The sequence below is a fragment of the Natrix helvetica genome (genome assembly GCF_964273705.1).
Source record: "Natrix helvetica genome assembly, chromosome: 4".
NCBI lineage: Eukaryota > Metazoa > Chordata > Lepidosauria > Squamata > Natricidae > Natrix > Natrix helvetica.
In genome coordinates this window covers 18879869-18898303 of record NC_138550.1, presented here as the reverse complement: position 1 = coordinate 18898303, position 18435 = coordinate 18879869, and the positions used below count along the sequence as shown (strand labels likewise).

Here is an 18435-nt window from a genome sequence, read left to right as displayed (position 1 = left end):
CCATTTTGAAAGGGAATCTTTCTCCCAGCTAGTTGCATGGTAATAAGTCATTTCATTTATTGCCGTCTGGAAGGAGCCCAAGCCTCCGTTCTAGGTTTTTTTCCCCCCCAAATCTTGCTTCCAAGCTGGGGGGGGGGGAAAGGAGGGGAAGTGTGCACTCACATTTTGCTGAAGAAGTACGTCTGAGATTTTCCTTCGTCTTGTCGTGTCTCCTCCTGCATTCCTCCAGATGCAATTAAACTGGAAACAGCATTCCATTGCCTTTGAAGTTCCGCACTCAGCTTCTTATCACCAAAAACTTCTCATTAATCCTTCGCTGATATTTATGCTGTCCCAGTCAGCGTTGGGAATGCCGAGACCCCCATCACCAGATCTTCCATCACCAGCCCTTCCCCCTTGAGAGGGGGAGGGTGCTAGTGAATTATTTTAAAGAGCAGAGTTGGAATAATGTTAGGGTTCTAAATACCATGCAGAAATAAATCATTGTCCAAGGCAAAACATCCTTAAAGGTCCAATTTATTCCGCAGGCAATTTAGCACGGCTATGGAAATTCCAACTCTGGATTTACATCCTGTAGGTTCACCCAGTTGAAAGTTCATGATTTATCCCCACACCCACAAATCCATCACATGTTCCAATCATCATCTTCCACACTGGCATGTACACCCATCTTCTTCCGGCCAGGTGTCGAGATGCGGAAACAAAAGATGACCTTGGCTTCTACAAAAGAATGTCAACAATCCATTCCACAATCCTACTCCTTTCTATTCCCCCCTCCCAACTACTACACTATTGAAACAGCATAGAAAATTATAAGAAAGTGTGGCAGGCCAAAGATCCCAAAAAGAACATAACTACAGGCCTGACACAGAGACACAGAACAGGACAATGGCATCACCCTCCTCCCTTACATCTAAGGAACCACAGCAAAATTCTCCACAAACACAATATCAAGACAGCCTTCAACACTGACCAAAAAATAGCCAACATCTTAAGAAACCCCAAAGACAAAATCCAGCTAGAAAACCAAGGAGTCTAAGAAATACCATGCAAAATCTGCCCTCCAACATACATAGGACAAATGAACAGGAGAATAAATGCATGCATCGCAGAACACAAGAACGCAGTAAGAAAAAAAAAGAAAAAAACTTCCTCCTTTTTCCAGCACCTTAAAGCTACAGGACATGAAATTAATTTTGAATGAACCAAATTAATCTCCAAAACTGAACACTTCAACAAGAGAATAATTATGGAAGCTATCGAAATAGAGAAACTCCCCCACAACATGAATAAACGTGACGATACCGCCCGTCTACCAGACATCTGGAAACCAGCCCTAGTCAACAAACGAGCCCCACCCACCACCCAGGCCATTACAACAGAAAACAACAACGGACACACAGCCAGCACCAATCAGCACCATTGTATATGTATGTGTATGTGTATATGTATATGATGATGTATGTGTATGTTTGTGTGTGTATGTATGTGTATATATATATATATATATATATATATATATATATATATATATATATATATATATATATATATATATATATATATATATATATATATGACACGATACATACATACACACACACACACACACACACATACACACAAATGGCTGTGTGTGTATATATGTGTATTCCAGCATAACTCTGGAACGCCTCAAGCAATTTCAACCAAACTTGGTACACAGATAACTTACTCTCTGGGGAAAAAATTGTGGGGGTAAGACATCCCTAAAACCCTCTGGGGTGTGTATTCTGTTAAGATACAGCTCTTGTGTCTTAAATGGCTTCTACTGTACTACCGTAAAATAGCTTCTACTGTACAGCGCAGTGGAATTGCCATGGTAATGGATTCACAGTACTCCACAAGGGGGCTCCCTCTGGTAAGAAAAATCTGACATTAGGAATTATGTTTGGTCCAGATATTTTCTCCTGTAAAAAATACCCGTGCAACTCTGGGTTATCAGCTAGTTGGCTATAAAACACATTTACATCTGCGCTATTTACACATGCCCCAAGTCTGTCTAAAAATTGCCCATCAGACAGTCATTTTTAACATGACAGAAATAAAAAAAATTACAAATTCATAGGGCGTTATCACATCAATTATTTATCGTAGCTAAAAGTCCAAATGCAATGTCTGTAGCACAAAATGGCTTGTCTGCTGTGTGGCAACAGCACAGTCTTGATCCTATGCAGGGGGTATGAACAGCAAGGCTAGAAAACAATCCCCTCCATATATTTATACCAACAGTGGAAATATAAAATAAATAATGCTAAATTCTGGGGCAGTGAGGTAATCGAATATGTCTAGCCATGTGCTTTCAAAAGACTGATTTTCTAGGGTTCTAAATGAGATTGGACAGGTAGCCAAGGTGACGCCCATGGACACCGATTCCCATCAAGCTGTGATGGGACACTGATTCCCATCAAGCTGTGATGGGACACTGATTCCCATCAAGCTAAGTATATTTACTTAGCAGTGATGGAATTAACTTACCTTCCCTACCAATTCTCAAACGTGAGCACATGCATTGGAGCTGGTGGGCGGAGCCTCCTGCAGCCACCGCTACCGGTTTGCCTGAACTGGTGACAACCAGCTGAACACCACCTCTGATACTCAGTATATATAGATGTAATCTCTCAAATGCTATCTTCATTCTTCTTGGGAAGGTCACTCAGGTATTTAGTTGAGCAAATAGTGGATAATGAAATATCTTCAAGAAAACCACCAAGCTCAGAGAGCACCAAGGACTTCACAGTTCAACCCTGAACTACAAATATCCTTTTCTATTGGTAATCAAATCTTTTTCAGCACTCCCCTTTCTTCTCATCACTCTGCTTCAATCTCTGTTTTATGATGCTTACCAGTACATAATGAGAAGTGAGATGTGTTTATGAGGAGAGTTAAATAAATCTAGAAACTATACCTGTGAAAATCTGTAAAGTAAGGGCAGGATTTCAATTGGGTGAGTGCAGCTGCCATCTTGTCTCATGCTGTCAAAAAAACCTACTTTATTGGTTTTAGTGATGTGACACTTGTTTGTTCACCAGGCGAGAGACATTGAGTGGGACTTGATTCAGTTTGATTCTGCCATGGTTAGAACTTGACCTAAGGGGTGTTTCCTCCCCACAAACTACTGGGAGATAATAATGAGATTAAGGCTGCTCTAAGAAGCATCAATAGGACCAGAATGTATGCTCTGATACAAACAATAGAACCATGTGATATCCTAAGGAAAGGTGTAATGATTTTAAAACAATTCTCATCTGCTATTCAATAAAACGTCACCTAGAAGCCAATTGTGAACAGTGAAACTTATAGTATCACAGGAACTAACCAAACACAAGAGGTGGTATTCAGCTGGTTCTGACCAGTTCTGGAGAACCGGTAAATACCACCTCTGATTGGCCCTGCCCCTGGAGATTCCTGGAGAATAAATATGATTCCAATGTAACAGAACAATTTATTTGCTGCAGCCTCCTTGGTATCCTTCCACAATTATTCCAATGGTGCTGTGAAGATGAAGTTCATACAATTAAAAAAGTTGTGGACTTGGAAGGGATCCTAAGATCACCTAATCCAACCATCTGCATTGTGCTGGAAACAATCCATGTAAGGTAGCTATCCAACCCTTTCTTAAAAACTTCAAAAGGAAGATGCAAAACTTCTATACCAGTGTTTCTCAACCTCAGCAACATTACGATGTGTGGACTTAAACTCCCAGAATGCCCCCGCATCTTAATATTAGAATAGAATAGAATAGAACAGAACAACAGAGTTGGAAGGGACCTTGGAGGTCTTCTTGTCCAACCCCCTGCTTAGGCAGGAAACCCTATACCATTTCAGACAAATTATTATCCAACAATTTCTTAAAAACTTTCAGTGTTGGAGCATTCACAACTTCTGGAGGCAAGTTGTACCACTGATTAATTGTTCTAACTGTCAGGAAATTTCTCCTTAGTTCTAAGTTTCTTTCCTTGATTAGTTTCCACCCATTGCTTCTTGTTCTGCCCTCAGGTGCCTTGGAGAATAGTTTGACTCCCTCTTCTTTGTGATAACCCCTGAGATATTGGAACACTGCTATCATGTCTCCCCTAGTCCTTCTTTTCATTAAACTAAACATACCCAGTTCCTGTAACTGTTCTTCATATGTTTTAGCCTCCAGTTCCCTAATCATCCTGGTTTCTCTTCTCCGCACTCTTTCTAGAGTCTCCACATCTTTTTTACATATTAACTGAGTGCCATCTGGTATTTTTCTGCCCAGCATATCCTAAAAGGATTGTTGTGGGAATAACATTGCAAAAGATACTCCTAAACAAGAGAAAACTGGAAAATGCTGCCTTTCCAGCTGCACAAGTCTGGCCTTTTCACTATGTCCCTGGTTACCAAAAGGTTGCTCACTTCATAACATTATGAGCAATTGCATTGCAATCACATAAGATTACTAGTAAGGTCGGCATGCTCCTTGAGGACTGGTCTAAAATGAAATTGACGCATGTATGTTGACGATAAATATAGAGTGGTATCTTAAATTACACTATAAAACATGAGAAGGGAATTTAAGCCAGATTTTTTTAAAAGGTTAGAGGATTTAAACTGATTTTCGGAACAATAACAATTTGCAAAGAGTCTGATGCTGTAGTAAAAGTATATAATTCCCCCAGGAATCTGCGGCATCTAAGCTGTATTTTGGTAACTGTTGGTAAGCAGATCCTACCAAGACCTAGAATCTTCAAAGGTTCCATGTCATCAAGCAAATATATGACTTTGTTTCTTGGTGTTGAATGACAAGGCCAGACTACTATATCTGTAATAGTGGTTGGCTTGAAATTTCAAATGTGAGCAATCATGCAGAAAGTTTGCAAATATGCACAGAAGGCATGAGAGTAATAACCAGTGGTAGGATTCAGCCAGTTCGTACGTATTCGGGAGAACTGGTTGTTAACTTTCTAAGCAGTTTGGAGAACCGGTCATTGAAAGAAATCTTCTTTTGTTTTTTCCCACATTCTGGTGATGTTTCTAGCCCAATCTTTATTGCCCTGCTTACAGAAATTACCTCTCCGGTTTACCCTTATTGCTTGATTTGTAACTCCAGCTTGCAGGTATCTCTAATCTAATGATTGGTGTTTGGGGCAGCTTTTTGCAAGCAAAGGAGCTTTTTGTATTTTTGTACAGGTAATTGTTGACTTACAACAGTTCATTTGATGTTCATCCATCATATTCGAATAGGACCTTGACATCTAGTTGGGGGGGATGTCAAGACTTGCACATGAATTGGGTTAAAATGAGGGAAAGGTGCACAGAGTCAGCCTCACTCTCTCTTCCCAGATGTCATCTTGCTCCAATAGCAGGACAAGAGTCAAGACAGTTGACTGGACACAGTAGTTGTCCAGGGCGTCTTTTGTGTCTTGTCATGCTCTTAGCATACCACATCACTTGCAGAGACTGCCTTCATGACCGTTGTCTTATTTTAGTAGGTTTCATCCGCCCAGCCCACAAGAATCTGTCTTCACATGGTCCGGATAGACAAGTCCCTATCTCACTGAAGGTCAATGACCCAACGGTTACTCTCAACCTGGTTTGGCTAGCCTATTGAAGCTGTTGCCCAGGGTGTGGCTGCTGCACATGCTACAGCTACTAGGAGCCACAAGTGAGAGCTGAGTAACAGATGGGAACCAAAGGTGGATGAGCTGCCCCCAAAGCTGCCCTTAAAACAAGCTGCCCTAAAAGGACACAACATGCCCCTATACCAGAGATGCTATCTCTCCCTGAACACCCCATACACCCCAACAGTTCATTTAGTGACCATTCAAAGTTACAATAGCACTGAAAAAAGTGACTTATGACCATTTTTCACACTTACCACCATTACAGCATCCCCAGGGTCACGAGAGGCTGGGTGAGGCGAAGCGCCCCTTGACATGAGTGAGATCAAGTTGGCCACGCCCACCCAGTGACATGACCACCCAGCCACACTTACCCAGCTCGTCACTAGGGCAGAGAACCGGATGTTAAATTATTTGAATCCCACCACTGGTAATAACCACAACGACCAAAGCTGGAGATCAAAAATTCAGAGAAGTGCTAGATGTTAGCAAAGGGATACAAAACACCCTTGAATGCTTCGTTGACATCCAATGAATATCTGGATTTCTAAGTCCAGGTGATCTGGTAACTCTGCACTGCATTCCTAAATAGTTTGAGGGCCCTGGGAAATTGATATACTATGTGTATACAATTAAATTTACCGTACACTATTTTTTCCAACTAGTATTCAATGATGCATACATCGCGCATTATATTATATAAAGGAATTAATAAAAAGGGAGAGCAATAATTCCCTCTGAAACTAAACTTCTGCAGAATCACTTTGGATAGCGAGATGGGCAGCATATTAACAAATTAAAAAAACAAATAAATTGAGTGTTGCTTTTTCCTCTACATCTCTCCTTTTTTCTCAACTGGAATAATTTGCTAACTAGAGGAAGATGAACAGGTGGCTTATAAAAGAACAGGTGGCAAGAAGGGGAGGAGCTAGCATCCTCAACCTTCCCATTTGCATGTTCAACCACACTCTCATGCTCTGCTTGACATGTGGATAAGATTCCACATTTGGATTTAGCAAATTCTAGGCTTATATATGGCTCCAAAGCACTTTACAACTCTCTCCAAGTAGTTTACAATGAAGAAGCATTATTTGCATCTTCCCCCAAACAATCTGGGTCCTACTTTTATTGACCTCGGAAGGTTGAGACAACCTTGAGCCCCATCAGGATCGAACTCCAGGCTGTGGGCAGAGTTAGCCTGCAATCCTGCATTCTAATCATTGCGCCACCACAGCTCTCATACAAACTTCCTAGCACTTATAATGTTGCCTCGTTGGGTAATTAATGTAATGAAATGTCTGCAAGAAAATAACCAAGCTCAGAGGGACCCCAAACTATTTAATTTTGGCACTGAAACTCAGGATAAAATGATCTTGTTACATCCATTGATGGCTCTTTCAGTTATATTTATCCTTAATATTTCTTTTGGGCTTTCCATTAAAGCTTAGTTGGCCAGAGTGGGAATTAGATGTCCTATTGGCATGATTTAACATGGCTCTCCTTCAATGTGTATTTTCATTTCATCTTATGTAAGCTTTCTCTCTACCCTAACATCGATTTAGTATTTCTGGCAGGTTCTTATCTCTCAGCACAAACACACCTCAGAACTGTTGCCAACAGAAACTAGAAAAGCCACCTGCTCTTCTTTTTTTGGGGAGGAAGGATCAAACGATATCCGTACGGTATGACCTTTAGCAAATAGGATGGCTGTTTCAAATACTCATGTAATAGCAACAGTAATTAAGACAGCCTGTATTTTAAAAAGCCATAGGTACTTTCCTAACATTATTAAGTTGTTATCAAAGTAATGGATGAAACCGTCTTGTTTGAAATTGCGCTTCCTTTCTCCCCGCAGGCTTTGAAAAATGCCACGTTGCACTTTGCAGAAGTTTCCTGAAGGTACACTTGTGATATTTCACTTCAGTTTCTACACAATTCCCAATTCCAGAAGAGAATCCTTTTTTATACACAGTCAATCATCCAATTTTATTTGCCCTCCCTGGGAAGACTAACATGTAGGCGTGTCGACAAGGGAAAAAGGAATAGAATGCAGGATTCTAACCTGCCTCATTCAATGACCATCTGCAATACCATTCTTGACATTCTACATTCTTTAGGTTCTACAGAGCACTGAAGAAACAGTAGCCTGCATGTACATAGTTTCCTCAACAGAATTCAAACCTCATTGACACAGAGCTACTAGGTAAGTGGATGAACATGTTGCTGGTTTCACCAAAGGTGCAAAGATGAGAACCAGTTAGGAAAATGGCTTTGTGTGGAATAAGAAAGCCACAGATACATTCTAAGTCAGTTTTTCTCAAGTTTAAGATATGTAAACTTCACAGCTCATCTGTCTGGAATCCACACTGTGTATCGGACATTAATACAATTGAGTGAGTCCAGAGCTATTTCATGAGAAGATTACTACACTCCTCTGCTTGCAACATAATACCCTACACCACCAGGCTTGAAATTTTGGGCTTGGACAACCTAGAGCTACGCCTACGATCGGACTTAAGTGTAGTACACAAAATTATCCGCTACCACATCCTACCAATCAATGACCACTTCAGCTTCAACTGCAATATTACAAGAGCACACAACAGATACAAACTCAATGTAAACTACTACAAACTTGATTGCAGAAAATACGACTTCCTCAACAGAGTGGTCAATGCCTGGAATGCACTACCTGACTCTGTTGTTATCTTCAAATCCCCATAACTTTAACCTTAAACTTACTATTGACCTCACCCCATTCCTAAGAGGTCTGTAAGGGGCATGCATAAGCACACCATCATGCCTACCGTTCCTGCCCTACTGCCCCCATTTATTTGTACCCATTTAATTCTTACTCAGGTTTATTCTTATACCTATTATCATGTAAATGATTGACAAATCAAATAAATAAATAAATAAACTCTCAGATTTCTCTAGCCGGCATGTTCAGTAATCCACCAATGAGAAGGTAGCTAAGCAAGGGAACTTAGTTCAACCTTCTTCAGCCTGGGTAAATTCCCCTTATTTTTGGACTTTAATTTTAAAGCAATGGATTGGAAATTCTGAAATGACATGTTTTTTGAATGATGTCCAGGTTGGGGAAATTAATATACACTATCAATTTTCATCTTCTCTGTACAATTTAGCATGGGCATCCTTTAAACGTGCAGCATATCTGTAAGTATTATGTACTTACTCCAAAAGGAAAGAAACAGAAAGAAATAAAGATTACAAATGGATAGGCAGCTACGCTTCTAAAATATCACTCATCAGTGATGTCAACTGCTAGAATCTTCTGTTAGAAAAATCAGAAAAGTGTTATTTCAGTCACTCTGTCTTTCTGTGGATTTTTTTTTTAGGGGTGATAGATTTTAACTGAAATAATGTATAAGGAAGCATGATATGATTTGGCCAACCATGTTAGCTGGGAAAGTTGTCCAACACCCTCTTTCTTAATGAAGATGACACCCAAATGACAAAACGTGCATCATGTCATGTTGGGAATGCTCTCTTTTCAATGGGTGTTTCAACATTGCATGCATAAGTACGTAAGAGGAGTAATTTGAGTAACAATGGCATGATACACATCCCTACCTACCCCCATGTGGATGCTTGTTGGAATAGCCATGCAACAGGGACACATGAGTTCCCTGCACTTATTTTGGTAGCCTGAAGAGCCCTCTCTGATTCAGTGGATAAAAGTTAGAGCCTCCTTTTTTGGCACACCGCCTAACTAATGAACATAGAATAGAATAGAATAGAATGGAAAGGAATTGAATGGAATGGAATAGAAATTTTATTGTCACTTCGAATGTACACTAATCAACATATATTAAAATTAAATTTTGTTGCATACAGCTCTGAGAGGGTCATCCTCACCAATATACACTACATAGCTATGACAGAATAAATACTGTATTTTTCAGAATGTAAGACACACCTTTTCCCCCCCCCAAAAAAAAGAGGGTGAAAAGCTGGGTGCATCTTATACACCAAATGTAGCTCCACCCACCCCTACAAGGCATGGAAGCAGCGATGGTCTGTGGCAATTCCTGCAGCCTGGAACAGCTGATTGGGGGTATTCCGGCAGTCTGATCCACCCACCAATCAGCTGTGCTGAATCAGGCTGCAATAGGTGCTGAAGCTGACCTGGCTGGTCAGAGTTTCCAGCAGCAATCCCATTCAGAAAGCACAGTAACTGATTCAGCAGGATTCAAAATAATAATAATATACAATAGATTACCAAAAGCAGGTTTTCCAAGGTAGCAGTAAATGCAAGCAAAGCACAAGCAGTTTCAGTTCTCGGCTAAGCCAGGCTCCTTCCTGTCTCCTTGTTGCTCACACAGCAAATTTCAGAGTCCAAATAGCCCTTATTGGCTGACTTAGTTGCTATGCCTATTCATTGGCTGACCTTGTTACCATGTGTCAGCTGAATACCTGGATGCTGGTAGGCAGAGGCAGATACATACATACATACATACATACATACATACATACATACATACATACATACATACATACATACATACATACCCACATATATTATATGACACAGTCATATAATATAAATAGAAACAACACAGACTAATTTGGATGTATACATGTAAACAGAGAGAAAAACACATCTGGCAAGTAGTGCACATGTTGCGTCCAATTAAACAAGAGAACTTCCATGAAAGATTGCCTGGTGCCATCACATGCAAGACTTGGCCCTACTCAGTTTGTCCCATTTCTCCAACTCCTTACCTGAAAGTAGCTGAAAGTAGTCTCTTAAATTAACAAAGCAGTACCATTTTAGATCAGCCTTGTATGGATGGTTCTAGAAACTTCATTGGAAGAAGAAGGTGCATACATCTTCTCTTTCCACTTCATGTGTAGCTATTGGTTGAAGATTAGAAAGCCAAACATTATTTTCTTAGCAGGAATAGACACTTTAGCATCTGTATGGAAAAATAGAACTGTTGGAACGAGATATTTATTTACATCACTCGCAGTTAGCATAGAAGCAGAATATTTGTTAAATCAGTTAAGGGAATTTTAAAGTTACTCTTTCAGGATTTTGCTCCATTTCAGTGAGTGAGTCTAACTGTAAGGTCCTTGAAGCTTTCTGAGCTTGATTGCTTTCTGGCAGATGTTTCATTATCCAACTAAGTAACATCATCAGCACTCAATGGCTTAACTATAGATGGCAGATTTTATAGCAATAACAATATCAACAGACTTATATATGGCTTCACAATGCTTTACAGCCCTCTCTAAGTGGTTTACAGGGTCAGCATATTTTCCCCAACAATCTGGGTCTTCATTTTACCCACCTTGGAAGGATGGAAGGCTGAGTCAACCTTGAGCCTGGTGAGATTCGATCTGCCAAACTGCTGGCAGCCAGTGATCAGCAGAAGTAGCCTGCAGTACTGTACTCTAACCACTGGGCCACCGCGGCTCTCAATAGTCATTCACCTCCTCTTGAAAACCCCGCCTTCTGCAAGAAACTCTGGGCATATTGGTAGCCAGAGAGGTTCATGAGAAGTTCAATTGTGCTTAATATGCTACATTATCAGCTTTCAAGTGTGAAAGAGGAATGTTTGTGCTCGATGTACTTCTATTTCTGTCATTAAAAACAGAAGTAACATTTTCTTGTGTTTATTCCTTAAATTTATATACTGTCTTTCTGCTTGTACAAACACCATGAGATGGTTTACAACAATGAAACAAAAACTAAACACAAATGAAATACAAGTAAAATCAATTAAGAATTTATAGCTTGCCAAAATTGCTAATGGGAGTCCCATCAGGAGGCTTATTTTAGGTATTTACCACCAAAGAATACAGAGTAGAATGTTCTTTATTGGCCAAGTGTGATTGGACAATAAAGTATATATAAACACTAGCCGATAACCTGGTGTTGCCTGGGTATTTATTTATAGGGGGGAAATGTCCGGACCAAACATGATTTCTAACGTTGGATTTTCCCCCTTACCAGAGGGAACTCTCTTGTGGAGTACTATGAAGCCATTACCATGGCAACTCTATTGCACTGTACAGTAGAAGCCATTTTAAGGCACAAGAGGCTGTATCTTAACAGAACAGCCCCCCAAAGGGGTGTTAGGGGTATCTTACCACAATATTTTTCTCCAGAGGGTAAGCCATCTGTGTATCAAATTTGGCTGAAATTGCTCAAGGTGTTCCAGAGTTATGCTGGAGCACACACACACACACACACACACACGTGTGTGTGTGTGTGTGTGTTGTATTTGTGCTGATAAATAAATAAAGGGAGATTTGGGCATACCAGTGGTTGTAACACAAATGTATGTATGTATGTATGTATGTATGTATGTATGTATGTATGTATGTATGTATTGTGTCACAAACCCTGGTATGCCCAAATATGGGACGGAACACACTGCTTCCCTTTTCTGTCTTTCGGCTCACTCCAGGAGACCATCCAGGCAGAAAACCATATTTTTAATGTTGCCATTGTTACATTTGTGTTGTATTTGTGCCAATAAATAAATAAAGGGAGACTAGTATAGATCTATTTCAAGCTATTTAGCTCTCATCAGCTAGCCGTATGTATGTATGTATGTATGTATGTATGTATGTATGTATGTATGTATAGATAGATAGATAGATAGATAGATAGATAGATAGATAGATAGATGATAGATAGATAGATAGAAAGAAAGAATATATTTATGAATGAATTTATATTCCAAAAAACCTTTTAAGAAAATGAATTAGGAGATGACTAACTAAGTCCACATGCTATTGGTTCAGACTGAAAATTGGAATCCCTTTATAACAGTTTAGCTTGTTACTTCATCTTGTAATACAAAGAAGGTTTGGCACCTGCTGCTCTTTCTTCTTGGACTCATCCTATAGGAATATGAGAAGCGAAGAGATTACTATAATAAGAATGTGGGGCGCGACAGGAACAGGTGGCTGTGCTTGTCAAATAATCTGCACAGAACCTGGAATTTGAAAGCTCGTTTGTCAAACGATTAAGACTTCTTGAGCCTAAAGAATATTGAGAATTCCAGGCAACCTGGAATTTTCTCTCGCTTTATCCGTGTCTCTCTTTCCCGTTGCTTTGCTGATCAATATGTTACTGGATGCTTTGAAGCAGAATCAACTTTCTGGGGGGGAAAATATAACGAACGTTTCTTCCCGATTCAGAATTTTTGACATTCTTATAACCAAATCAGAAGAGGATCTGAAAATATGAAAATCTAAACATATTCTCGCCTCCCCACCCCCAATACCCCAAAAACCTCATCTGAATTCTGCTCATCAGCTTAACCACACTTAAATAGGAAGCCTGTGACATCACTGCTTATGTTGCCAATGCTCTCCTCCCTCAGACTACTTTAGTTCCAGCAGAAGAATTCTCACCCAGACGATGAGAAGAAGCTGAGAAGCTCTGGGCATCCCACTCTGGTGCTCCATCCATCTTCTGCAGGTAGAGCAATAGATGCATTTGATATGCCTAGATCTTATTTCTTCTTCTTCAAAGAAAAAAAGAAAAAGAAAACTAACATCCCTGAGGTTTAAAGCTATAGAAACGTCTGGCTTTCCCATGGTATTTGTATAGCCAGAAAACTTTTAATGATGTATAGTATTGGCATTCTTTGTTTCTTATTAAAGGTACTATTATTAATCATTGGATATAATGCTTGTTAATAAGGACACAGGATTATCCTTATGTATGTATTTGAAATGGAGGTCAGATATATTTCGATTCAGGGAAGCTGGATCGATCAGGACCACTGGTTGGATCTGATGGGACAGGGTCACAAGAATTCTACTATTGCAAGGCCAGAGAGACTTATCTTTCCCAGAACTAGTTTAACATAGAAGCTGAATAATAACCTGAATGACTGAAGAACATGAATGCAATCTTAGCTTCTTGGTGGAGCAACTCAGGAGCTTTAGGCAAGCTATCATCTCTCAACCCAAGACTTTTGTAGAAGAAAAAAGCTAGGGTTAGGTCAGTAAAGATTCTCAAACATTCAGGTAGAGATGTCTGGAAGTTGGGTCTGTCCAGGTAGAGATGTCTGGACTTCTTTTCTTGTTGGTTTGAAATGTTCAGCTGCTCATCCAAGTAGCTTCTTCAGTCTGAGCAAATTGGTAAGGGGGAAACCAACCAACATGCTACTTGGATTGAAGAAGCTACCTACTTGGATAAGCAATGAAATATTTCGAACCAACAAGAAAAGAAATCCAGTTGCCATGGCTCAACTTCCAAAAATTAATCAGTGATATCTCTTACAAGAGTCTCGAGCATTACTATGGACATTATGCCTTTTCAAATGTATTACGTTTACAGCTTTGTGTTTTGTTATATTACTCCCCAATTAATAGCACTAACATAAACAATCCTATTATAATATTTTGTCACGTTAACCTGTAGCTGGCAGATACCTTAACTACGTATCCTTTCTGGATACATGAATCAGCCCCTGTAAAATCAGTGTAGGAATTGGGTGGAACTTATTCTCTTCATTTATGGATCCTGTAGAAAGTTTGAAAATTTAAATACATAAATCAAGCTCAAGACCACCTAAGAAAATGAAAGTATTTGATGCTCAGGTTATTTTAAAAGATGTTTCTGTAGCCTCTTAATATTCTTTAGTTCCCAAAATAAATGGACTAAACTACTATTAGGGGAAAAAAAGTATGGAAAAAAACATTCACAGAATTGCGGACTATCTAACAAGTTCTCTGAAACCTGTTTTTTTTAAATATGGCTCTATGATTTTTTTTTACTTCCTGCAGATATAGAGCTTTAGTCCTGCATGCAAATAATAAATGTATTAAAGAAATATAATATATTAAAATAATAAATAAATATAGAACTGTGATCCTCAAATATCAGGAAAGTACCAGGCTGGGAATGCTATTTATTGACAGGTTTTAATCAGGGAGAATAAAAAAGAGCTAGTGAATCTTGAATAATAGCTATGCTATTTTTAAGAATTATTCTTTTATATGTCTTTATATGGCCCAGAAAGCTTATCTCAAAAAGAAAAAAGGAGAGGGAGGGAGAAAGAATATACAATTCTTTTCTTAACTACATGAAAGATTACAACTTTTCCAAATAATGGAAATGACAGTTCTTCCCAAGATAGATTTCTAACACAAATTTATGAAGGGAGTCAAAAGAGAGAATTCAATTCCTGCAGTAATTTACATCCAATCAAGAAATCTATATGCATGATGGCATGAAATTTAATGCTGCCTATTTTGCCTTGATTAAAGTCCTTTGCAGACACTTCTATGCATATAAAATATTCACTGTCCTATATACCTAAAAAGGTTAGTGCTGCAAATTTGGGCAAAAAAAGAGAGAGAGAAGGTAAGGCTACCATTCGCTCACCTAGAGTTTAACTGTAAAGGTAAAGGAGGCGGTGCTCATCTCCATTGCAAAGCCGAAGAGCCAGTGCTGTCTGAAGACGTCTCCGTTGTCTTGTGGTCAGCATGATTAAATGCCCAAGGCACACGGAACACTGTTACCTTCCCACCAAAGGTGATCCCTATTTTTCTACTTGCATTTTTATGTGCTTTCGAACTGCTAGGTTGGCAGAAGCCAAGTAACGGGTGCTCACTCCATTACGTGACACTAGGGATTCGAACCACTGAACTGTCAACCTTTCTCAACAACAAGCTCAGCATCTTAGCCACTGAGCCACCACATCCCTTAGTTTATCTGTACCTTAAAGCAAAACTGACATAAGATTGATTATATCAGCTCTGTAGGTAGGAGAACCAACAAAGATCTTCTAATTTAAAGATTATCTTGTTGCAAGACTGCTGGCTTTTTCCAGCATCAATTTCTGCATTAACTGAGTAGAGAAATTTAGGCCAAGATGCTTGGAAATAACCCAATATGCATGGAATTCTCTTACATCAAGAGGGTGGTGGGATTATTACCCATTTCATTCTATATTCTGTGAGAGTTACTGGGGTCATGGCAGCAATTTGATCAAAATAGGAAAGGATCAGAATTACTTCTCTTTTTTTCCATTTGGGAGTTATAGTTATATTTTGGTTCATGTCAACAGTGCAGTGGATGGAGGCATAGTCTTCGAAGACTATTCAGTCTCCCTAGTTGTCCTTCCCTGGGAAGGAAGGAAGGAAGGAAGGAAGGAAGGAAGGAAGGAAGGAAGGAAGGAAGGAAGGAAGGCTGGAAGGAAGGCTGGAAGGAAGGAAGGGAAGAAGGAAGGAAGGCCTATAAAGGAAGGAAGGAAGGAAGGAAAGAAGGAAGGAAAGAAAGAAGGAAGGAAAGAAGTCACGAAGGCCTACAAAAGAAGGAAGGAAAGAAGGAAGGAAGGAAGGAAGGAAGGCCTATGAAAGAAGGAAGGAAGGAAGGCCTATCAAGGAAGGAAGGGAGGAGTTCTACCTATACTTGGAAGAACCTTTCCAAGGTAGCCCAAGATTCCTAGCCATGACATTGCCAATATTCTGAACATTGTAGTTCTGACTCCTTTGGAGGATATCACATGGGGAAGATTGACTTTAAGATTTCAGTGCAGGACCTTCACAGCTTTGACACTTTTTCTAGGACATTAACTTCAGATATGTAAGTCTCCAGCATCTGCAGACTTGGACTGCAGCACCATCTGCATGTTCATTAACATTTGTGGTCAAGATCATAAACCCAAACCCAGATCTATACTGTTGCTAAGGAAAATGACTATGGGATGAAAAAATTGTCTTGTCTTAGGAAATGTCTGTTTATCACTTGATAGGCTTTTAAAAGTAGTGCTATCCTTTATGTGTTTGCATAAAGGCAGTGGTTAGAGTGCAGTACTGCAGGCTACTTTTGCTGACTGCCGGCTGACTGCTAGTTCAGCAGTTCAAATCCCACCAGGCTCAAGGATGACTCAGCCTTCCATCCTTCCAAGGTGGGTAAAATGAGGACCCAGATTGTTGGGGGCAATAGGCTGACTCTTGAAACTGCTTAGAGAGGGCTGTAAAGCCCTGTAAAGCAGCATATAAGTCTAAGTGCTATTGCTATTAAGAATAAGTTCCATTTAAGTGCAATTAGACTTATCCTTAGGGAAGTGAACATTAGGATGCAGTCTAATACTTGGTAGAAATGTGTGCATGCTTGCTTAAAAATAAGGCCCCTTGTAGTCAGGCAGTTAGGAACTTAATTGTGGTTTTGTTTAGAAACATCCTGTTGGTTTCCTTGGAGGGAGACCTTCAATAATACATGCTTTCATTCTCTCCAATTTAATTAATTTGAGTGTCTGCAATGGCTACATCTGAGAAGGAAAAAAATGGCCCAGATCTCAATAAATCTTAACTCTCACGAGAGCTTTGCATTCCCACACAGCTGTTGCGATGCCCTGAAATCAGGAGTGAAATCCAGCAGGTTCTGACAAATTCTGCAGAACCGGTCGCGGAAATTTTGAGAAGCAAAATTTCTTCTCCCCACCGTGGTGCAGGAGGCCAACTAGGCCATGCCCACCATGGCCACTCCCACCCAGTCACTGGGCAGAGAACTCCTTGCTAAAAATTTTGAAGCCCACCCCTGGTTCTAGTATTTGGATAAGCACAAGGAATTAGTCATGATATACTTATACTTTTGGAACAGCTGAAGATGAATCTTAAAATGCCTGGAAGGAAGCCTGTGCTTTCCTTTCGTTTTAATGCTGATAAGAATGTAATCACTAATAACTTTCCCCCAAGATATAATGTCTGTACAAAACCACAAAAAACAAAAATAATTGCAAATCTAAATATCCTTTGCATGATGGCCTTGTTTGTTGGGGTGGTTGGGTGATGTCGACAAGAAGGCTTGTGGCTCGATAGAAACTGAAGAAGGTGATAAGCTGTTAGAGATATCTTCTGCCTTTTTTTAATATCTCTTGCTTGCATAAAGGTTAGCAATAGAAATAACATTTACTTATGCTAGTTGTGTTATAAATAGGCCCGCAGAATGCTTGTGATACTCACACCTCTAGTTTTGTTGGGATCTTTCTTGTTCCTTAGGTGAGGACAAGGTTGGTCACAAGGACAAAGGGAAACAAGGACTTCCATATCCTGTTCATCCCACAGACGGAGTTTCTCCTTTTCGTTGATTCTTCCAGGCCATGGATAGATCCACGCAAGAACTTTTCCTCAACTTCATGATAGTCCTGATCACAGTACTCCTCATGTGGCTTCTAGTGAAGTCTTATCAAGAATGAAAGACTCATGTTCCTGGAATCATGGAAGGATCTGCTTCCGGTGAAGGATGAGAATGCTACTCTTCAGATGTGCTTCTTGGTGTGCTCCAAGTTTTAATGTAGAGAAAAATGTAATTCATTTTTTAAAAAATCAAAATACCTCATTTATACATATCTAACAATGCAACTGGATCTAAGGTGGTGTACATTAATTTCTCTTCAAAGCACGGCATAAACGCTCTTTTGACTGAATTTCTATTTTGTAAATGATGGGTGTATCTCACTTAGAATCATGATAGTAGCTACAAAGATGACAACTCATTAATGCATTAGCTTATCGTGACTTCAACACTCATGAAGTCTTCATTGTTTCAGTTTTATATAATCCATTAGTGGACGTATGCTGTTCTACCATTGTTATCATTTGGATAAATCATAACATTTGATGCACTTCCTGTTCTTTTTAATTGTCTTCTTGATGTTGCCTTTGTAAGCAAGCCTTGTCATACCGGATAACAGATTATTATTATATTGCAAGAACACTAAATTCAGATCTTTAAATATTGTTGTATGCATTATAATTTAGAAGTATGTAAAAGCAGGAATTTGATAAAACACCAATATTACCGGTACAC

At 39.5% G+C, this 18435-nt stretch overlaps 1 protein-coding gene across 1 annotated transcript; it reads left to right on the top strand.

The window, feature by feature from the left end:
* The first annotated feature begins 12939 nt into the window (after nucleotides 1-12939).
* SLN (sarcolipin) lies at nucleotides 12940-18361 on the top strand. Its single transcript, XM_081952615.1, has 2 exons — nucleotides 12940-13086; nucleotides 17625-18361. The coding sequence occupies exon 2, from the start codon at nucleotides 17726-17728 to the stop codon at nucleotides 17819-17821; it is 96 nt and encodes a 31-aa protein (XP_081808741.1). The 5' UTR covers nucleotides 12940-13086; nucleotides 17625-17725; the 3' UTR covers nucleotides 17822-18361.
* Nucleotides 18362-18435: the final 74 nt, after the last annotated feature.

Bases quoted from the DNA above. Each gene is read 5' to 3' on its own strand.
- SLN (XM_081952615.1), top strand. From the start codon at position 17,726: ATGGATAGATCCACGCAAGAACTTTTCCTCAACTTCATGATAGTCCTG.